The sequence below is a fragment of the Phoenix dactylifera genome, chromosome 2, assembly GCF_009389715.1.
Source record: "Phoenix dactylifera cultivar Barhee BC4 chromosome 2, palm_55x_up_171113_PBpolish2nd_filt_p, whole genome shotgun sequence".
NCBI classification, from domain to species: domain Eukaryota; kingdom Viridiplantae; phylum Streptophyta; class Magnoliopsida; order Arecales; family Arecaceae; genus Phoenix; species Phoenix dactylifera.
Genome location: NC_052393.1, coordinates 22,336,469 through 22,354,407, shown reverse-complemented (window position 1 = coordinate 22,354,407; position 17,939 = coordinate 22,336,469). Strand labels below are relative to the sequence as shown.

General features: G+C 38.7%; 1 protein-coding gene and 1 long non-coding RNA gene across 2 annotated transcripts; one reads left to right on the top strand and one right to left on the bottom strand.

The window, feature by feature from the left end:
- Positions 1 to 1,201: 1,201 nt before the first annotated feature.
- Positions 1,202 to 16,649, top strand: LOC103723939 (arsenate reductase 2.2). The gene is made up of 3 exons (XM_039123670.1): positions 1,202 to 1,440; positions 1,545 to 1,683; positions 16,273 to 16,649. The coding sequence occupies exons 1-3, from the start codon at positions 1,226 to 1,228 to the stop codon at positions 16,441 to 16,443; spliced, it is 525 nt and encodes a 174-aa protein (XP_038979598.1). The 5' UTR covers positions 1,202 to 1,225; the 3' UTR covers positions 16,444 to 16,649.
- Positions 6,381 to 13,618, bottom strand: LOC120109916. The gene is made up of 2 exons (XR_005510722.1): positions 13,389 to 13,618; positions 6,381 to 7,957 (listed from the first exon to the last, which is right to left on the bottom strand). It is a non-coding gene; the product is annotated as an uncharacterized LOC120109916 (long non-coding RNA).
- Positions 16,650 to 17,939: the final 1,290 nt, after the last annotated feature.

Sequence of the window (17,939 nt, the reverse complement as noted above, 5' to 3'; positions counted from 1 at the left end):
AACTATGTCATTCTCCCAATGCAACAACCAAGTCAGGGCTAGCCGAGCAGGGTAGAAGAGTTCTTCATAGCCAAGCTGCCCAAGTGTGCGAAAGAATAGAATGTTTTTATTTTCTAAATTCCCTCTCTAGAACTTTGGTAAGAAAGCCTAATAAAGACATTGGCATGCTTTGAGCTAAGAAAGAGGTTTTCATCTTTTGAAAGGATCTAATCTTCAGCATAAAAGCAAATTGAAAAAGCAGTTACTCTCGGTTGTTGACAGTAGTAGCATTATTCAAGAAAAGATATCTAAGCTTTAAACCCATAATTCTCAATATTTAAAATTATTAATTATAAATTCATAAAAAAATTGAAGAACTAAAATTCTGCTCTATTATATAGATCACCAAGCTTGTTAACGCGAACTTCAAGTTTGGACCATCATTCGTTCCTATCGAACTTATTTGTCTGAAAAGAGAGAAAAAAATAAAGGTATATAAGCGTCATAGCACAATAAGTAAATTTTTCACTTTATTACCAAATCAAGCATAAGTTTTTCATGTCAATGCATCATTTAAGAAAAATAATAGATATTTCAAAATAAGCATTTCATAATATAGTATATTAAGAATGAGTCATAAAACAAATCATGCATGAACAAATCATCCATCTTTCATAATCATATTATCCACTTTATTATTACAAATAAATTCATAAATCATTCTTTATGTCGTTTAATTCTATCATGAATCAAAATATTGCTTACAAGTCACTATAACCCGTGATAGGGCCATCTTCATAATTGACAAGATATCATAGTTCGTATTCATTACTAACTTTAGTCCGTTGGCAGAGGGTCATTTTTATTGGATGCTAGCTCCAAGATGTCGATTGCCACCATTTTTAGGGGTGGTCATAGCATAGAGGGAGAAAGAGTACGGGAGTGGAGTGGAGTGGAGAGGGAAGAGAGGTTAGTCAGTTTGGAGCTGGTACTGGGCTTGGATTTGGGTTGGGTCCGAGCAGGACAGGCATCAGTCTGATAGCGGTCCAAAATTATTTGGGCTCTATTTTCAGGCCCAACCCAATCAAGAGCGGCTTGGGCCAACGCAGGAAAAGTTTGTCCAGAAGGTCGCCAGGGGAACCTAAAAATTTACCGCATTTCTTTTGCATTTTAACCGTTTACCTTTATTCTTTCGTATTGTGCAATCTTTTTAAGCTGCAGACACTTAACCCAGCATCAACGCTTCATGTGCGGTTCCGACGCCTACCGGAAGACCGGCTGGTATAAATATCTTGGCTTCGCCGGAAGAACCAAAAGGGGATCGGCCGACAAAGACGAGGAAAAGAGACGGGAAGGAGGAGGTGAAAAAAGAGCAGAGATGGCGAGAAGCCTCTCCTACATCGCTCCCTCTCAGCTCATTTCAATGTCTCGGAATCCAAGAGTGGCCATAGTAGACGTCAGGTATAAAAATACCCCATTAATCTATCTCCAATTATATCGGATTCAGAGATAGAGGTTGGGAATACATTGAGATTTATTGACATTTGTTCGGTTAATTAATTAAGGGACGAGGAGAGGAGCTACGACGCGCACATAGCGGGGTCGCACCACTACGCGAGCGACACCTTCTCGGAGAAAATCCCCGACCTCCTCCAAGCCGTCAAGGGCAAGGACACCCTCGTCTTCCATTGCGCCCTCAGCAAGGTCCGTCTTTGGAATCTGATATTCTATTTACTTCTTTGTTCTTTTGGTTGGTTTGTTGGATCCGTTTGGTTGATTGTGCCTACGGTCATGCTGATGTCTGGAAGAAAATTGGATGATTTCTTGAATTTGTTGTTCAATTTGTTGTTGTTGTTGTTTTTGTTTCTAGAATTTGATATTCTGTTTCCTTTTTTTTTGGTTGGGTGGTTGGATTAATTTGGTTGATCTTGGATGATTTCTTGAATTGGTTGTTTAATTTGTTTTGATTATTTGTTTTTTTTTTTTGTGTGTGTTTTTGTGTGCGCGCGCGCGCTGTGTGTTGGTTTCACAAGAACATAGGGCTCGTTTGGTTCGCGGGAAGTATTTTCCCTCCTAGGAATATGATTCCTGGGAATCAGATTCCTAGGAAGAGGATACCTAGGAAAGTACTTTTGGCATGTTTGGTTAACCATGGGAAAGTGACAAATTTCCAAAGTGCTTATGTTTGGTTGACCATCCACTTTCCTAGGAAAGTTATGTATAATTCCTATTATGCCCTTAATAAAAATTAGGTCTTTAATGCCTCTTTAATGCTTCTTTAATGCTGAAGGGTTTTTTTGGGAAAAAATAAAAAAGGAGTGATTCCCACCTCATGGGAAAGTAACTTTCCCATGTTTCTCATAGGAAAGACTTTCCCATGAAATGTGGGAATCATATTCCCATGGGAATACAACTTTCCCATCTCTCTCCTTTGAAAACTCCAACCAAACAAGAGGCATTTCATTACTTTCCCGTTGACCACACTTTCCCCCCTCCTTTTCCTGCGAACCAAACGAGCCCATAATGCCGTCCAAGAAAAGAGCGGGGAGGAAGGATTGTGAGGAGGGGGGCTTGGTTTGACGAGAATATAATGCCGTCTAAGAAGAGAAGGGGGAAGGAGTGACAAGAATATAATGCCGTCTAAGAAGAGAGGGAGGAAGAAGGGTGGGGGGAAGGATGTTCATTTCGATAGTTTGCTTCTATAACTTCAAAAAAGTTGTCCACTTTTTGGCTAGTTTTCTTATTATCGTTTCTTCATTTTTCATGAAGGGCTGATAAGAGAGAAGCTTTGATGGATATCTAGAACCAAGGTATGCTGAACCGACCGTTTTTATACACTGTATCGTACAGGTGCACGTCGGCACCTGTACAAGCCGGTACCCGGTTCGCACCGGCCCAATTACTATTTTCCCGTTTGGGGCAGCGTGCCCCGCGCACTGGGAAGAGCGCCCACACGGAGCCCGCGTAGGCCACTTAATGCCACAGAGTGGCCACTCTGTGGCATTTAACGCGTCCGTCGCGACTGTTGTCATAGTCAACGACGGTTGAAACTTTCAGAAAAAAACTTCGAATTGGGAGGGCGATCCTCCCGGTGAACTGACCGGGAGATTTTTTTTTGGAGAATCGCGCGCCCGCATGCGATTCCCCGCGCCGGAACTGCGCCCGCGGCCGATTCCCCAGCAGGAAATCGCGCCCGTGCGCGTGGCAGCGTGCCCACGCGGGCTGCCAGCCCGCGTGGGCCACTTAATGCCACTGTGGCACTTTACGCGTCCGCACGGACGCGCGCAGACGAGTTGTTTTTTTTTGTTTTGTTTTTTTTTTAACGGCCGCGCGCGTGCGGGGCTGCGGACGAGCACATCTCCGGTTCGGTACCGTGCTAGTATCGGTGCTCACCGGTACGTCGGTACGGTTGGTCCGGCGAACCTTATCTAGAATAGTTTTGCTCATATTTGAGAGGAAATATTTCCCCTTGCAAAATGATTTCTGCAGAATAAATAATACAAAATGCAGTGGGATTGATGGAAAGAAGTAAAAAGAGAAAGAGAATGTTTATAGGAATAATAGATGGTTATTTTTTACAATCTTGTAAGAAGAGAATTTGAAGTTCAAAATGAGGGGTTGCATTTCATGGAAATTGATAGGAGGAAGAAAGAGAAGGCTTTAGCTATTGATATATTCTTCCATATTTTCAGAAGCATTGACAGTGTTTCCTGTAAGATAACTTGCCTGCTGGAACATTGAGCATGACTTGATTCTGGATGAGATTAGGCCTTGTTTCTACATCTAGAGGTGGAGGTCCTACTTGTTTTCTAGGCCCATCATGGAAATGGAGTACACTTGATACATAGCTTGCCTTTTGGTCCCTAGAGGTATCTAGTGTATACTGTAGGAGAGAATAGAATCATGACCTAGTTATGCAAACCGTACTTTCGACTATTAAATTGCGGCAAATGGATTGACTTGGGAAGAAATAATCACCCATTATTCTGACATCTAGACCACAAAATTGTTGAAGATCTCTACTTCCATTTACATGTCAAGTGGTTGTGTTGGAATTTAGAGAAACCTTTTCTCTTGGTGCTAATAGATGTCAACTTACCATTTCTTCTTGTGGAGCTTATATGCAGGTTATCTTTACAAGAACATATCTCCCATGAAATGCCAGCTATTGTCATACATTGACATTACATATGGTCTATATGTACATGAATCCGTGCTAGGATTATATCACCTCTTGTATGCAACAATCATAAAGCCAAACCACATAACTTGATCACTATTTTATGCAAGTACCATATAAATTAACAGAGTGCAATTCTAGCCTTGGAATTGTCCATGCAACCAGTCAACACTTAACTTTTAGGTATTGGAAGTAAGATAGTCAAGAAAAGGTCTTTATATCCCAAGCAATGTTTTAAAAGGCACTTGTGATATCCGGGCATGAAATAGATGCAGTTAGTGTTTTTAACTTTTTAAAATAAATATATAAATATAATACTATTAGTAATTATATTTTTTGGATAAACAATAGCAATATTTACAATTAATATTCACTACTTAGTATTTAGTACATAAAAGAAAGAACTATAACATGTAAATATTATTTATGATTACTATAACTAGCCAGCCCAAAATCCACATTCAACTCAACTATCAAGTGGCAACTTGAACCCATCCAATTTGCATGGACCCTAATAAATGTGGATTGCATCTATAGCCTCACAACTCTAAGCAGACCATATGTGCAGCTGCACGATGCTATGCGTATCACTTTTTCCACCTACATGCGGCCTAAATGCATGCATAAACTGCATTTGGAGAGGGTGTTATGAACAAGGAAATGCATCTGCATATGCAGCCACATAGACCGTATTTCAAAACAATGATCCCCAATATTATATAAAACGTCAACCCACCTTCAAAATCCAAAATCTACAAATTTTGATTTTTATGTCTCTTTATAGTATGGTTTGGATCTTGAACTTAGATGGTCTATCATTAATTTTGAAGGTGGATGGACCGATTTTCTGGTCTACCTGAGTTGACTATAGCATCTCTCTCTCTCTCTCTCTATATATATATACACACACACAAACACACATATATATGTGTACATGTATGTGTGGGCATTTTTCAGGAGTTAGCTAGGGCTTGGACTTGAAGTAATTACTATTTAGGCCCCACAAGCACTAGCCCTTTGAGTTAGATTTATGGCCAGCATTATGAAAAGTATGGCAATGGAGTAGTTTGGCTTTATAAATACTATTATTATGATACAATATGTCTTTTTGACATAAACACAATATTCACCATCCGCATTCCCAAGAACAAGGAGGTTCTGGAATTTAGGAGTATAGGCTAATCATTTTATCAACAGATATACAAAATTTTGTCAAAGTTATGCCTAAAAGGTTCAAGAGGATATAGGGCTTTCTGACTTCTGAAGATACCATGCCTTCCCATCGCTACAAGAACAGAGTTGCTGATAAACTTCTTATTCCTGTAGTTGTTTAAATGGTTGATAGAGGTATAGGAACATTTTCTTTGTGTGTAAAGTTGATCATGAGAACTCTACAACATGAAATATTTTTTTAAGAGGTGCTGACAGGCTTGATCAATTTTCCAAGCCTGGTCTGCTTCGAATATTTGAGGCACAATTCTCTGCCAGATTTATCTACTATCTTGAGTGTTATAAACCTACAGTTCATGTTCGATGTAATAAATGCCAATGGCTACGTGTTTATAAAAGACATGGGTGTGTATACCTACATTCTTTACACAGACAGATATGCGCACAGACACACACGCGCGCGCGCGCACACACACACACACACAGAGAGAGAGAGAGAGAGAGAGAGAGAGAGAGAGAGATTGGATGGTTCCAATTCCATGTCTTACAAAATAAACTAACATAAAAGCACTCTTTTTTGAAATCCATCAACATCTGCCAATAGTTGGAGTATTTTCTAAGCAGGCACACTAGTTGTTTAATCCACATTCCATGACAATTAATGCCAACAGCTGGGAGTTTAATAAAAGATGGATATATGTACTTACAAACAGAGATTGCATAAGGTGGCTTGTGCAAAAATATCTGCCAACCTTATTTGGAAATTAAATATAACCATATCATAATGGTAGAGAAGATAGATACATAGATAGTTTTGGAGGGGGGGGGGGGGAGGGGGGGGGGGGAGAGAGAGAGAGAGAGAGAGAGAGAGAGAGAGAGAGAGAGAGAGAGATCTCAGATTGTTCACTTCCTCATGTTAGGTGGCAATTTGTTTTGTTGAATTTGTCAACATTCAAATAATTTTTTGGTCATGCTTCCAAAATATGGTGACTGTAAGTTTGAGTTAAACTTTCCTATCGCTCTACAATAAATGTATGATTCCTTCTTAGGGCAAACAGCCAGTGATGATAGTATGAAATTGAATCATTTCCAACAATTATGAGAACTCAAGGAAGACTATTGTATTTCGAAACAAGACCAAATATCTTTTGATGGTAAGTTGTTCCTAAGGCCCAACAATCTAGCCCAGTTTGTGTGCGGCTTAGTGTTTGAAGTCTGTCAAGGATATGGTTTATAGATTGAATGATTTGGTGCATGAAAAGTTGTACCATGGGATTGACCTTGTTTGTGGCGAGCAGATTCGGTTTAGGTCCTTCCAGAGAAAGCTCAGGCAAGGGATGCCATCTCCTCTACAATAATTAATTCCTAAAAGGGCTTATTTGAGGCTTACCTAATGTTATGCATCAAGGCAGGCATCTAATAGCCTGGAGACTTATAGGTGATACTGTGATAGTATCTGAAGTGTGGCAAGCCCAGATTATATGAGTGTTTCTGCATTATTATATGCCTTTTATGTGGCTATATATAACAGGCTTAATTACTTAAACAACTTGTGGAAGGAAAGCGATAATACTTGTATTTGTATTTATATCTGCATAATGTTTTGCATGGACTTCTATGCTAAACTTTGGTATTGTATGACCTATTATTGTATGTTTTAGCCCTTGATGAATATAAATGGCAATGACATCAAACCAACTGTTGCTTCCATATACTATATTAGCTTCAATATTATGCATCTCTATGAGGGTTCTCACTTGCTGAATTTAGGCACAATATCTCACAGAAGTAAAATGCTTCTCTCATTCCATTTCTCTTTTTTTTTTTTACTTAAGAAGGAGGTGCATGATTCTTATTATATCGCAAGGCTTAACCATCCCCTAATTAAGAGTTTAAATGCATCTCTTGGCCTTTTCTAACATCTTCTTGTTTTAATCTTTAATTTGTATAAAGCACCTTATACTTGGCTCGAGGTTGCCTATGGTGCCTAGTCTTTGATTTCTTTGACAGTTTGATTGGATGAAAAGTTGAGATAAATTTCTTTTCTTGAAGTTTTTATCATGACAAGGGGTTTCCAAGAAGCTGTAATTTTTATGTTGATGAATTATTTGATCTATTCTTAGGAAAACTAAATGCTACATGATTGGTCCTAATAGCCCACTTATGGAGAGGTTTAGGGCTTATTTGGTACTTTTTATTTATTTATTTATTTTTAAAACAAAAATACGAAATCCAATGCATAAAATATGTTTGGTTACCTTATTTCTGTTTTTGTTTTTTTAAACAACTTCTATTATTTCTGAAAAAAGTAAAAATGAAAATTTTTACTTCTATTTTTTTAAAAGTGGGTTTTCACCCTTTTCTGCCTAACCCTTCTTCTTTGTCCAATCTCGCCCTCAGCCTTGTCGTCTCCACCCAACCACATTGGCTCCCGAGGCCTTGTTGGCCATCCCTCTACCTGAAGTTGAGCCATCCCTCGTCCCCGGCTGCGTCACCAGCCCTATTCCTACTTCTTTTGCCTTTGCCTCTTCCTTGACTACCTCGCCGCCCGACGTCAGGCTCTCCCTTGTCCTCGACCTCATCGCCGGCCCCATCTCCCCTCCCTCTCCTTTGTTGCCGACTACATCACTGGTCCTCATTGTAAAAAAAAAAGTGAACCAAACATGTTTTCTATTGTTAGAAATCTAAAAAATATAGGAATAGAATTCTTGTTTCCAGATTTTTAAAAAAAGAAAAGTGACAACAATGCCAAACGAAACCTTAATAAGAGGGATAGCATGTTGCTTTCTTATGAGGGTAGATTTCTATCAATAAAATTTGATTTAGTTGGCCTGCAGGCAAGGTACGCTGTATCGGCCCGATCCGAGCGGTACAGGACGTATCGTACCGTACCGGTTCAGTACTAGTACCTGGTATGGGTGGTGTACGGACACTCAGCATGCCAAAAAAATTTTATACTATACTGTACCGACACTGTGCTAGTGTCGCGCTGGTACGGGGTTCGGTATCGAGATGGCGAACCTTGCTTGCAGGTGTACTCTTTATCTATGTTTGGAGCGCTTAATTTTATTGTTGACAAAGTTTGTACAGACCTGTCATTGTTACACATAACAAATGAATATAAGTTGTTAATTATTATTTTCTACTTTAGAACAAGTGACACTTATGATAAGTTGTTAAAGGTTTAAATAACATGAAATGTGGCCCTCTTTATCTACTTTATCTAAATTCTAGGTTTTGCCTTCCCATTCCACCGTTAAACCAACTACTGTTAGAAAGTTTCTTTTCCTCGAGATATAAATGATCTAGATGCTTGGCAATGAAAAGGGCAAGGTTTGAAGTTTCATTGAAACAAATCCATCTTGCTGAAAGGGCTCGGTTTTGGCTGAGACCAAGTCAAAATTGATCAGCCAGTTTGAGTTCCAATCAGTTTCAGCTGAATCTGACGATTTCCATTTTAGTTTTGGCAGTTTTGCCTAGTTTCTGCTGAAATTGACCCCTTTGAGGTTCCTTATGAAATGATGTATGGAACAGTGCTACCACAGAGAAGTTTCGGGAGTTACAAAGGAAGCTTTGGATTCATATTGTTCATGGGTTAAGAACTGGAGTTGAACTCTATGAGGTTAAATCTTCCATTGTTCCTCAAAAGCTCAGTGGTGGAGTGGTTGGTCGTTAACTAACTGTCGTAGGTTTAAATCCTACTTGTGGACAAAACTTACCATAACCAAAAATAGGTGCTTCACTTCAATTTTTCTTTTAGAGTTTGTCATGTTGGATTATTTTGTTGATTACTTAAGTATATAGGCTATATATTATCAATTTTTATTTTATCTTTTCTTTTCTCTCGAATTAAAATAAGTATTGTTGATAAACATGACTCTTGATAGGTTGAGGTCTTCAAAAAAGCACTTACTTTTAGTGCTGTCTAGAAAGACTAATGTGAATAGCTAGATATAGCTCATTTCATAGGAATAACATCCTTTTCTATATAGAATAAATATTAAATTCTACAACCATGACTATTTGATTATATAAACACTTAACAATAGAATAGTGAGTAAGAGTGCCTAAGTGCAACATATATGTGAGTAAGAGTGCCTAAATGCAACATATATGTGAATTACACTAAAAAAATAAAAAAATGCTTCACAATTGCGTAATGAATTCTTGACCAATTAAAGTTCCAGAAATCAATTATATATACACACTTACGTACATACATGTCTATTTAATATACATAATATCTATTGTACGAAACATTAGTATGCTCAAGAAATTTCACTTTTAAGCTATATTAACTTCAGCTTCAAATTGTCAAAATTTATGTATAAAAATCAATGTTAAATAAAATATATAAAATATTCTGTAATAAATTTCCTAGTTTCTTTTACATTTCTTCTATTTTTCCACACAAATTCTCTGCTCCTCCCTCTCCCTTCTCGTTGCCTAATTCCTTTTTTTTTTTGACTGAAACTTCTGAAACTGCCGAAAACAAAACTGCATATGCCCAGCCAAAACAGATGTAAGCTAAAACCAAAATTGAGTTTTAGGATTAAGCTAAATATTATAGGGGAATAGATGTTTTGCAATGAAAAGGTGATCAGATGATGTAAGGATTCTGAAGGACATTGTATGAAACATTGACATTATCTGGATGGCTGTTAGATCTAGAGGATTAGTGGTTCGAGTCCAGTATTGAAGTCCATGTTTAAATAGGCATTGTGGATATTGCACCTTAGCTTCCTTGTTCTTCTAACTTTTGTCCATTGCGATTTGTGACTCGTTTAATGCTCATGTTTGTCTTTGTTTGGTTTGAACCTTGAGGGGGAGGGAGGTGGTCTTTATGGGATTTGCCAATAAGAATGTCTGTTGCCTAATAAGGATATTGGTGCAGGTGTGGATCAAGATTGATATGAATATATAGAATGCTGGAGAGTAGAGGTTGAAAAAGGAGCTGTTTCTGTTAGGTCATATACTCGTATTGCTGCTTTATTACCTTTGGAAGAATTAGGGTGCGTTTGGTGTTGCTTCTGATTTCTAGAAGAAGTAAGAAGTCAGAAATTAGGTTTTTTAGCTTCTCCTAAAAGCCTTTTTTTTGAGTTCTTGTAGAAGCATTTTTCTTGTAATGTTACCAAAAACCTATTTTCCTTGAGGAGTAGTTCTTTTTTTTATTAAAAAAAGTCACAGAAGAGCTTTGTTTTAGAAGTTGCAAAAGCACTTTTCTTGAACCAACACAAAATACACTCTTAGTATTGATGGTAAGATGTGATTTTGGAACCCAAAAGCACTAGAAATTTCTTTAAACCCTTATTTGGATTTACATATTTGAGTTGTATGCTTGCTGAAGTTAGCTTGTCAAGAAGTAGATGATATGTTGTTGAAGGATGTATCAGTGGACTATTTGCTACTTTACTGCTCATTAATGGAGTTCATATGATGGGGTTTGTTTTTAAAAATTCCATGTTTCTATTTATATCACAAGGGACATGTTGGCTTGGATTTAGCATGGTCCCTTCCATTCCTCAACTTCCAAACCTATGCTAGCTGGTATTTGTGTCATATGTGATATGATGGACACTTTAGGAAGGGAGACAAGTAACCTTCTTTACTGCGCCACACATTTGTGGGGAGGTCAAGGCAGCAGCTGATTCATTAACTAATAATTGTACCACATCCAGCATGGTCTCCAAGTGGACCTCATGTTCTTGTGAACTCCTTGATCTCTCTAGAGCTGAGCTGGTGCTAGTGGTTGTAGTTTTTTCAGTGCCTAGAACCGTTTAAAAAGGGTGGCCCATTGCACAAGGCTCCCGCTTGTGCGGGGTCTAGGGAGGGTCAGATGTACGCAGCCTTCCCCGACCTGTGGAGAGGCTGTTTCCATATTTCGAATCTATGAACTCCAAGTCACCATGGAGCAACCTTACTATTGTGCCAAGGCTCATCCTCACGTTGACCCTTTTCCTTACAAATATTTAAGATAGAAAAGAAAAAGATTGACCTTCAAAGTGCAATCCACTTGCTCAAACAGTATACAAAGATGTGTTATCTCATGTATTAGGATGTGGTGTGTTGGATTCTCTTTAAATTAGTGCAAAATTTCGGTGAAGTGCCCCTATCTTCAGTATTTTTTTTAAAGTTTTTTTTTTTTTTTGTTATTTGTGTTTCTTAGTCATATCTAATTGAGGAAATGGATTTTTTATTGTTATTTAAAATGATTCTTAGTCATAATCAGTTTTTTATAGGAAAATTAAAGGGAGAGATAGAACACAAGGCCTTCTTATGAGGTAACCTAGTCATGCTACTCAGATACAAGCTTGCTTAACCGTGCAATTTATTAGTTTCCAGCACTTCAATGCTTGTACTAGCTTAAGCTCTTGTAGGAAAACATAATTTGTCACTTTTGTGTCCAATTGTATTTTAATCTGCTCTTGTAGGAACCTAGGCCGGTGTATATGATATAGCCTGAAGGTTTTATTTCTGCAGATGAGTCTAAATCTCCATTTAAAAAAGCGGTTTTAACATCCATCTGCCAGATCTCAAAGTCCAGATGGGCCGCAATCGCAAGCATGATCCGAATGGATTTCAGCATTGCCACAGGTGAAAACGTTTCGTCATAGTCAATACCATAACGCTGACGAAATCCCTGGGCAGCCAAACGGGCTTTATAGGTTTCCACCTTTCCGTCTGCGCCTTTTTCGTTTGAAAATCTACTTACACCCTATAGGTTTAAATCCTTCGGGTGGATCAACCAATGTCCATACATCATTGACCTTCATGGACTCCATTTCAGATTCCATGGCTCCAAGCCATTTATCAGAGTCAGACCTTTGCATAGCATCCATATAGGTGACGGGATCCTCATCGTTCTCATCGAGACCAATGGGATCATCGTCCAGGACAAGAAAACCATAGTATCTATCCGGTTGATGCGGTACTCTACCGGATCGCCTAACGGGTGCAACCTCAATGGGTTCTGAGTTTGATCCAATCAAATCAGACTCTAACGGTTCAGTTCTAGTTGTCTGATCCTCTACCTGTTGAACTTCATCAAGCTCAACCTTAGAGCTGTTCGTTCCTTCACCAAGGAATTTCTTCTCTAAGCAACAATTGCTTAGGGCAATCAGTCAATCACATTGACTATTTTACCTCTAGACGATTCTCAATCGTCAATCGGCCATTTGATCAATTCAGAAACCTCTAAGCGTGTGACCTCATAGGTTCGAACCTAGGCCGGTAGTACAAGAACACTTTCTGCACTAATCGAAGTAACCATCTAGCAATGGGATCCGACGACCGGATAGGCCGAATAGATGCAAAGCAACATTCTAGAACCTATGGATTATGGTTACCGCATAATTCATTCTCTTGACCAGAAAAATGCCCAGGGTGGGTTCAGAGTCTGTTTACCCTGAAACGATCCATCCTTAATTGAAAACACAAGGCATTCATCCTTATTTCTAAGGGAGGTCAATCCCATCTTGATATGCAACTGACTACCACAAGTACTTGACTGAACCCAGAAACCTTCCGTCGCTGGATTAGAAATCCAGGTAGTCCGGCACCAAAGTACAGTGAGTTGCTTGCAAGCCACCGGTTGCAATCTCAGGTCTAAAGGATACATATACCCATATCCACTCGGAACAATTCTTGACAAGAGAGAGTCCATCAATTGGTCACGTTCAGTGAACGTACACTACCATTCACCTGTATACCATACTAGTATCTCTATACTCTTTGGTTTGGAAGACAACTAACAAATATGATACACAATGACCTACGCCCGATAATACTATCGTCCTATTAATAGTATATCATACGGTCATGAACATTTAGGTGAATGGTATGAGCCCCCGGGTGGAGAGCCACGCTTCGTCACACGATCACGCGTGAGAGCTCCCGGGAATCGGATAATCTCCACTAATCTTTTGCTTTGACACCAAATATCACAAAGCCCTCAGATCCCGAGGATTGTGTGATTCAAATAAATATGCATAAATCACAATTTCTTGTGATTTGAAGATTGAGATCATATCTCAACCATAAAAGAGATCAGATCTCTTACCTTTAGAAGGAGGTTCCTTCAAGGATGCTTCGCAGCCGCACAAGCGTCCGGCCTCGATAATTCGTCCACGCGAAGCTCTGGAATCATCAGCTTCCCGGGGAGTGCTGGCTCACAGGGAGGCAGAAGGTTGGCTGAAAGGGAGAAGAAGGAAGAAGATGGACCTTCACAGCTCAAGAACTCCTTCTTGGGCTTTCACCTTCAGAACTACTCTCTCCTCTCACTCTCTTTCTCTGGTGCTCTTGATCTAAAGAAGAAGGAAGAGGGGTGGCCTATTTATAGGCCAAGAAGAAGGTGAGGTGTCCCTATGAGGTGTCCTGTGAGGTGTCCTGCCAGGACACATGTCACACATGGAAGAAAAAGAGGTGTTCTGCTCCGCCATGTGTCACGCATGCAAAGGGGTGAGGTGGCCTGGAGGGCGATGTCATGGATGACCTCATGAGGCAGATGAGGTCATGGATGACATCAGGAGGAGTGTGAGGTGTCCAGGCCCGCCACATGTCACACATGCAAGCAAAAGAGGTGTCCTGCTCCGCCACGTGTCACGCATGCAAGCAAAAGAGGTGTCCTGCTCCGCCACGTGTGATGTGCAGTTGAAGACTGTCTTCGACTGGTACCAGAGTTAAAATATCTAAAAATATCAAGCATGTTATGGGTTAAAATGTTTAACCCGTTCTTTCCGCATAAAAATTTTCTGAAATTCATGCTTAGCCCTCTGCACGCACACCATCAGTGGTATCAGACGGTTCACAAGTTCAGGGACTTAAGAGATATTCAGAATCAAGGCAAAGTAATTATTTATTATTATTATTATTATTATTAATTATTATTATTATTATATTTATTATTATTAATCCGATTTTGGTTGGACAGAAAACCCATCCCCGCCTGCTTGCGCTCGAACCATCTCCTTCGACTCTTTCTGATCCTACTGCCGTTCCAGAAGCTGATGAAAGAAATACTGTATGCGCTCGGCTAGCTTAGTCATCCCGAAAACTGTCCGGTGGTTCCCCCCTTGATTCCACTATTTCTCTCTCTGAATCCGGCGAAGAAACTGTACTTTGATCACCCGCTACCTCTCTTTCCCCTACCGTGTTAGGTGGCTCAATGCGAAATATTCATTCTCTTAGAAGCTTTTAATAGTAAGGACTGCAGCTGAGAAGGGACAAAAAAGGGGGGCTTACTCGTGACGATGTCGGGCAAGGTGTCATAGAAAGATGTTTGGGGGTAGTGGCTGTAAGTTCGGAAGGGTTGTGTGTTATTCGAGTGAGGAGGCCGTCTCATCCTCGATAGAATGATCAGTGCAGAGATCTTGAAAATATGGTATGTCGTACCGTATCGAATGGGACGGTACTGGGCATACTGTAGCAGTTCGGTACCGGTACTGGTGGCATACCGACCCTTGGTACGCCAAAAAAATTTCGTATTGTACCATATTGACACTATGCTAGTGTGGTACTGATATGGGATCCGGTACCGGTACGGCGAATCTTGAATGGAAATATGTCAAATCTTTGAAATGTAACAAGGTGAGTGAAATATCTGTCATGTTCTTCCTATGTTTTCCAAGTTCTATGTAAATGTTACCATTACTATTAGTAGCAATTCCTGCCTCTCTACTTAGTGTTAGTTTTATAATGTTTCCTTCATCATTTACTCACTAGAAGGGATATATCCCCAGTCATTTAAATTCATTTTTTCTTTTTTAGGACCTCTTCGGTTTTATCTTTAAACAGAAATCCTAGTCCTATCCAAGAGATCAGCAAGTTACCACAAACAGAAAAATGAGAATCTTCTTAATAACATGTCCAAGAACTTAGAGCGCTCGGTCATAAGTGTGGTGGGCCTCATAAGTCATCTGTAGCTTCTATAGGTTTCTTCTAAATGTTCAAGACAGGTTCAAGGAATTATTTGAAATCTTATGCATATAGCCTCAACTACTGAGCTTTCATCTTGTTTCATGTTCCCTAAATGTCAAAAACAACGAAAGGTGGAGAACAGTTAGTTCACCGAAGCGGCCCCTTAAGGGAAAAGAACAATAAGAATAAGTCAGACGAAGTAAAATATGAAAATAGCGATGAAAGATTAGCAGTAGGGGATTCACTACCCAAAAAATGTTTCTCAATCCATCTTTCCATCTGTCTGTCTATCTATCTATCACACATTTTCTTTTTAAGCAAGTATACCACTTTATGTTCACTATGTAATACCAATCAAAGGAGAGGAAAAAAGTACGTTGACTAAAATAGAAAGTACTTTTGTCAAATAGACCTCAACAATGATGATTTAGGGACTATCTGTCTTTCTTTTTTAAACAAGTGGACCACTTTATATTCACTATGTAATACCAACTAAAGGAGGAAAAAGAAGTACATTGACTAAACTAGGGGGATTTTTTGGTCAAATCTATCTCAACAATGATAATTTATGGGATCACCGCAATCCAACAAATGTTCCTTCATCTTTCATAAACCATGCACGTTGCACGTGCCTAGTGCTTGTAAAATTCTGTTCTTCCTTCTATTGAATCTCATTCCTTCTGCTCTTTTTCTCAAACCATGCTTATAGGATCCAAACACCTGTTTTCTTAAGCTTTTAGTAGGCTTTTCTTTTTCTTTTTCTTTATTGTTTTAACATTGCTGATCTGACATTCTACACATTCTTTAAAATATGGTGAATTTTTTTCTTGCTTCTTGTAGCACTTTGATTTATCTACAAATAAACCCAGATTCTAACCTACTAATTACCTAAACAATTAACGGCTGCCCCGAGACACATGCACTTGACCTAGTGTTTCTCTGGGCTTCTGTCCATCAAAGTTGTTTCATTTGCGAATTCTAGTTTTTATTTGCCTCACAATTTTAATTGCCTGGATCTGTTTTTGCAGGTGAGGGGGCCTTCTTGTGCACGCATGTTTCTGGATTATTTATCAGAAATGAAAGAAGATGCAGGAATTGATAAGGTTATGGTTTTGGAGCGTGGCTTCAATGGATGGCAAGCTTCTGGCCGACCTGTTTGTCGCTGCACTGAGATCCCTTGCAAGGGTGAAAGCCTGTAACTAGCTGCCCAGAACAGTGCTAGTGCTACCTGATTGATCCATTTAGAGCAAAATCTCATCATAAAAAAATTAATCATCTTGATGCTAGACTATAGAGGCATATTTTGCTTAAAAATTGCTGATTTCACTGCTGGTTTATGTCTGGATTATGTGAATACTTGGGCTTATTATAAGTATCAAAATCTTAATTTTTATTTATGTGAATACTTGGATGGATGGCCTAATTGTAGTGTCATGCATTGGACCATTGCTGGGCTGGTCTCGGCATGCCAGACTCACATGAGATGATAATCATGGGCAGCTGTGATTGAAGTTGAGCATATGTGATGCAGATGAGAGGAGTATGGATGGCTCTAGATTAAAGATTTTTCTATTTTACTCATACAAATTGCTGACATATTATCTTTTTAGCCCATTAACTAGATAAGGTTACTCATACCTTCTTGATCCATATTTGTCTGATTAGCTGGATAACCTTGTCTTATCCACCCTCTAACCAGCATCCAAACACAACCTAAATGACGTTTACGAGGGAATAGGTTGCATTTCCTGAAACACGTACTTACAATAGCAATGTCATGATATAAAGGGACATCTAAATGAAATTATAAATTACTAGGTGTACTAGTTGTAATGCACATGTTGATGCATGTGACTACTCAAAATTTTAGATTAGAAATAATTTAGCTATAATTTTAATTTGAGATGTCAAAAAATAAATAATTTATAACTATTTTTAATACATTATATCCAATCTTAGCCTGTTGGTTTAGAAGTATCTCCTTTCCTCCTTGGATAATTTTTAGAGTTCAAACTACATCTTTTTTAAAAGTTTTTCTTATTTATTGCCGAATCAGATTTTCTCTCAAAAGTCCATCAAAATTAAAATCCCTTCTTTTATAGTAGTCATAGCATACTTTAGGCGCTTTAAGAGATAAATCTAATTAGAGTTATTAGAGAAATAAAATAGCATGATTAGGATTATTTTTGGAATTGAAAAATCAAGATCAAGAAATTAGGCAACTCTCATATAGTTTAAGGATCGAGGATTTAAGGATATATATCTTGACAAATACAATCCTTTAATTGATGTGCACTTCTGTTTTCTTTTCATAAAGACGTAAAAAGTTAATCAAGAAGGGCATACTTATTAGACATTGGAGTACTAATAGACATATGAAGCATAGAAACTCCAAAAGCTGGTCTTCTTCTCTCCTTTCTAGAATTGGATTTAATAGTAACGGTGGCAATGAGTCAAGCTTGGGTTGAGAAATAGGTATAAGAAAAAAAAAATATCCACTTAAACGCCGAACCAGTTTATTAAATATGTCAAAAATTAAAAGATCAATATATTTAGTAAACAAATAACACACACACATACGCATATATAACCTACTTATAAAAAAACTGCATTATTACGATGTCCAATTAACCAATTTGACATGGGTGATTAGATTATCTTGCTCAGGTTCATGTTGGAATGGTGGGTCGGATTA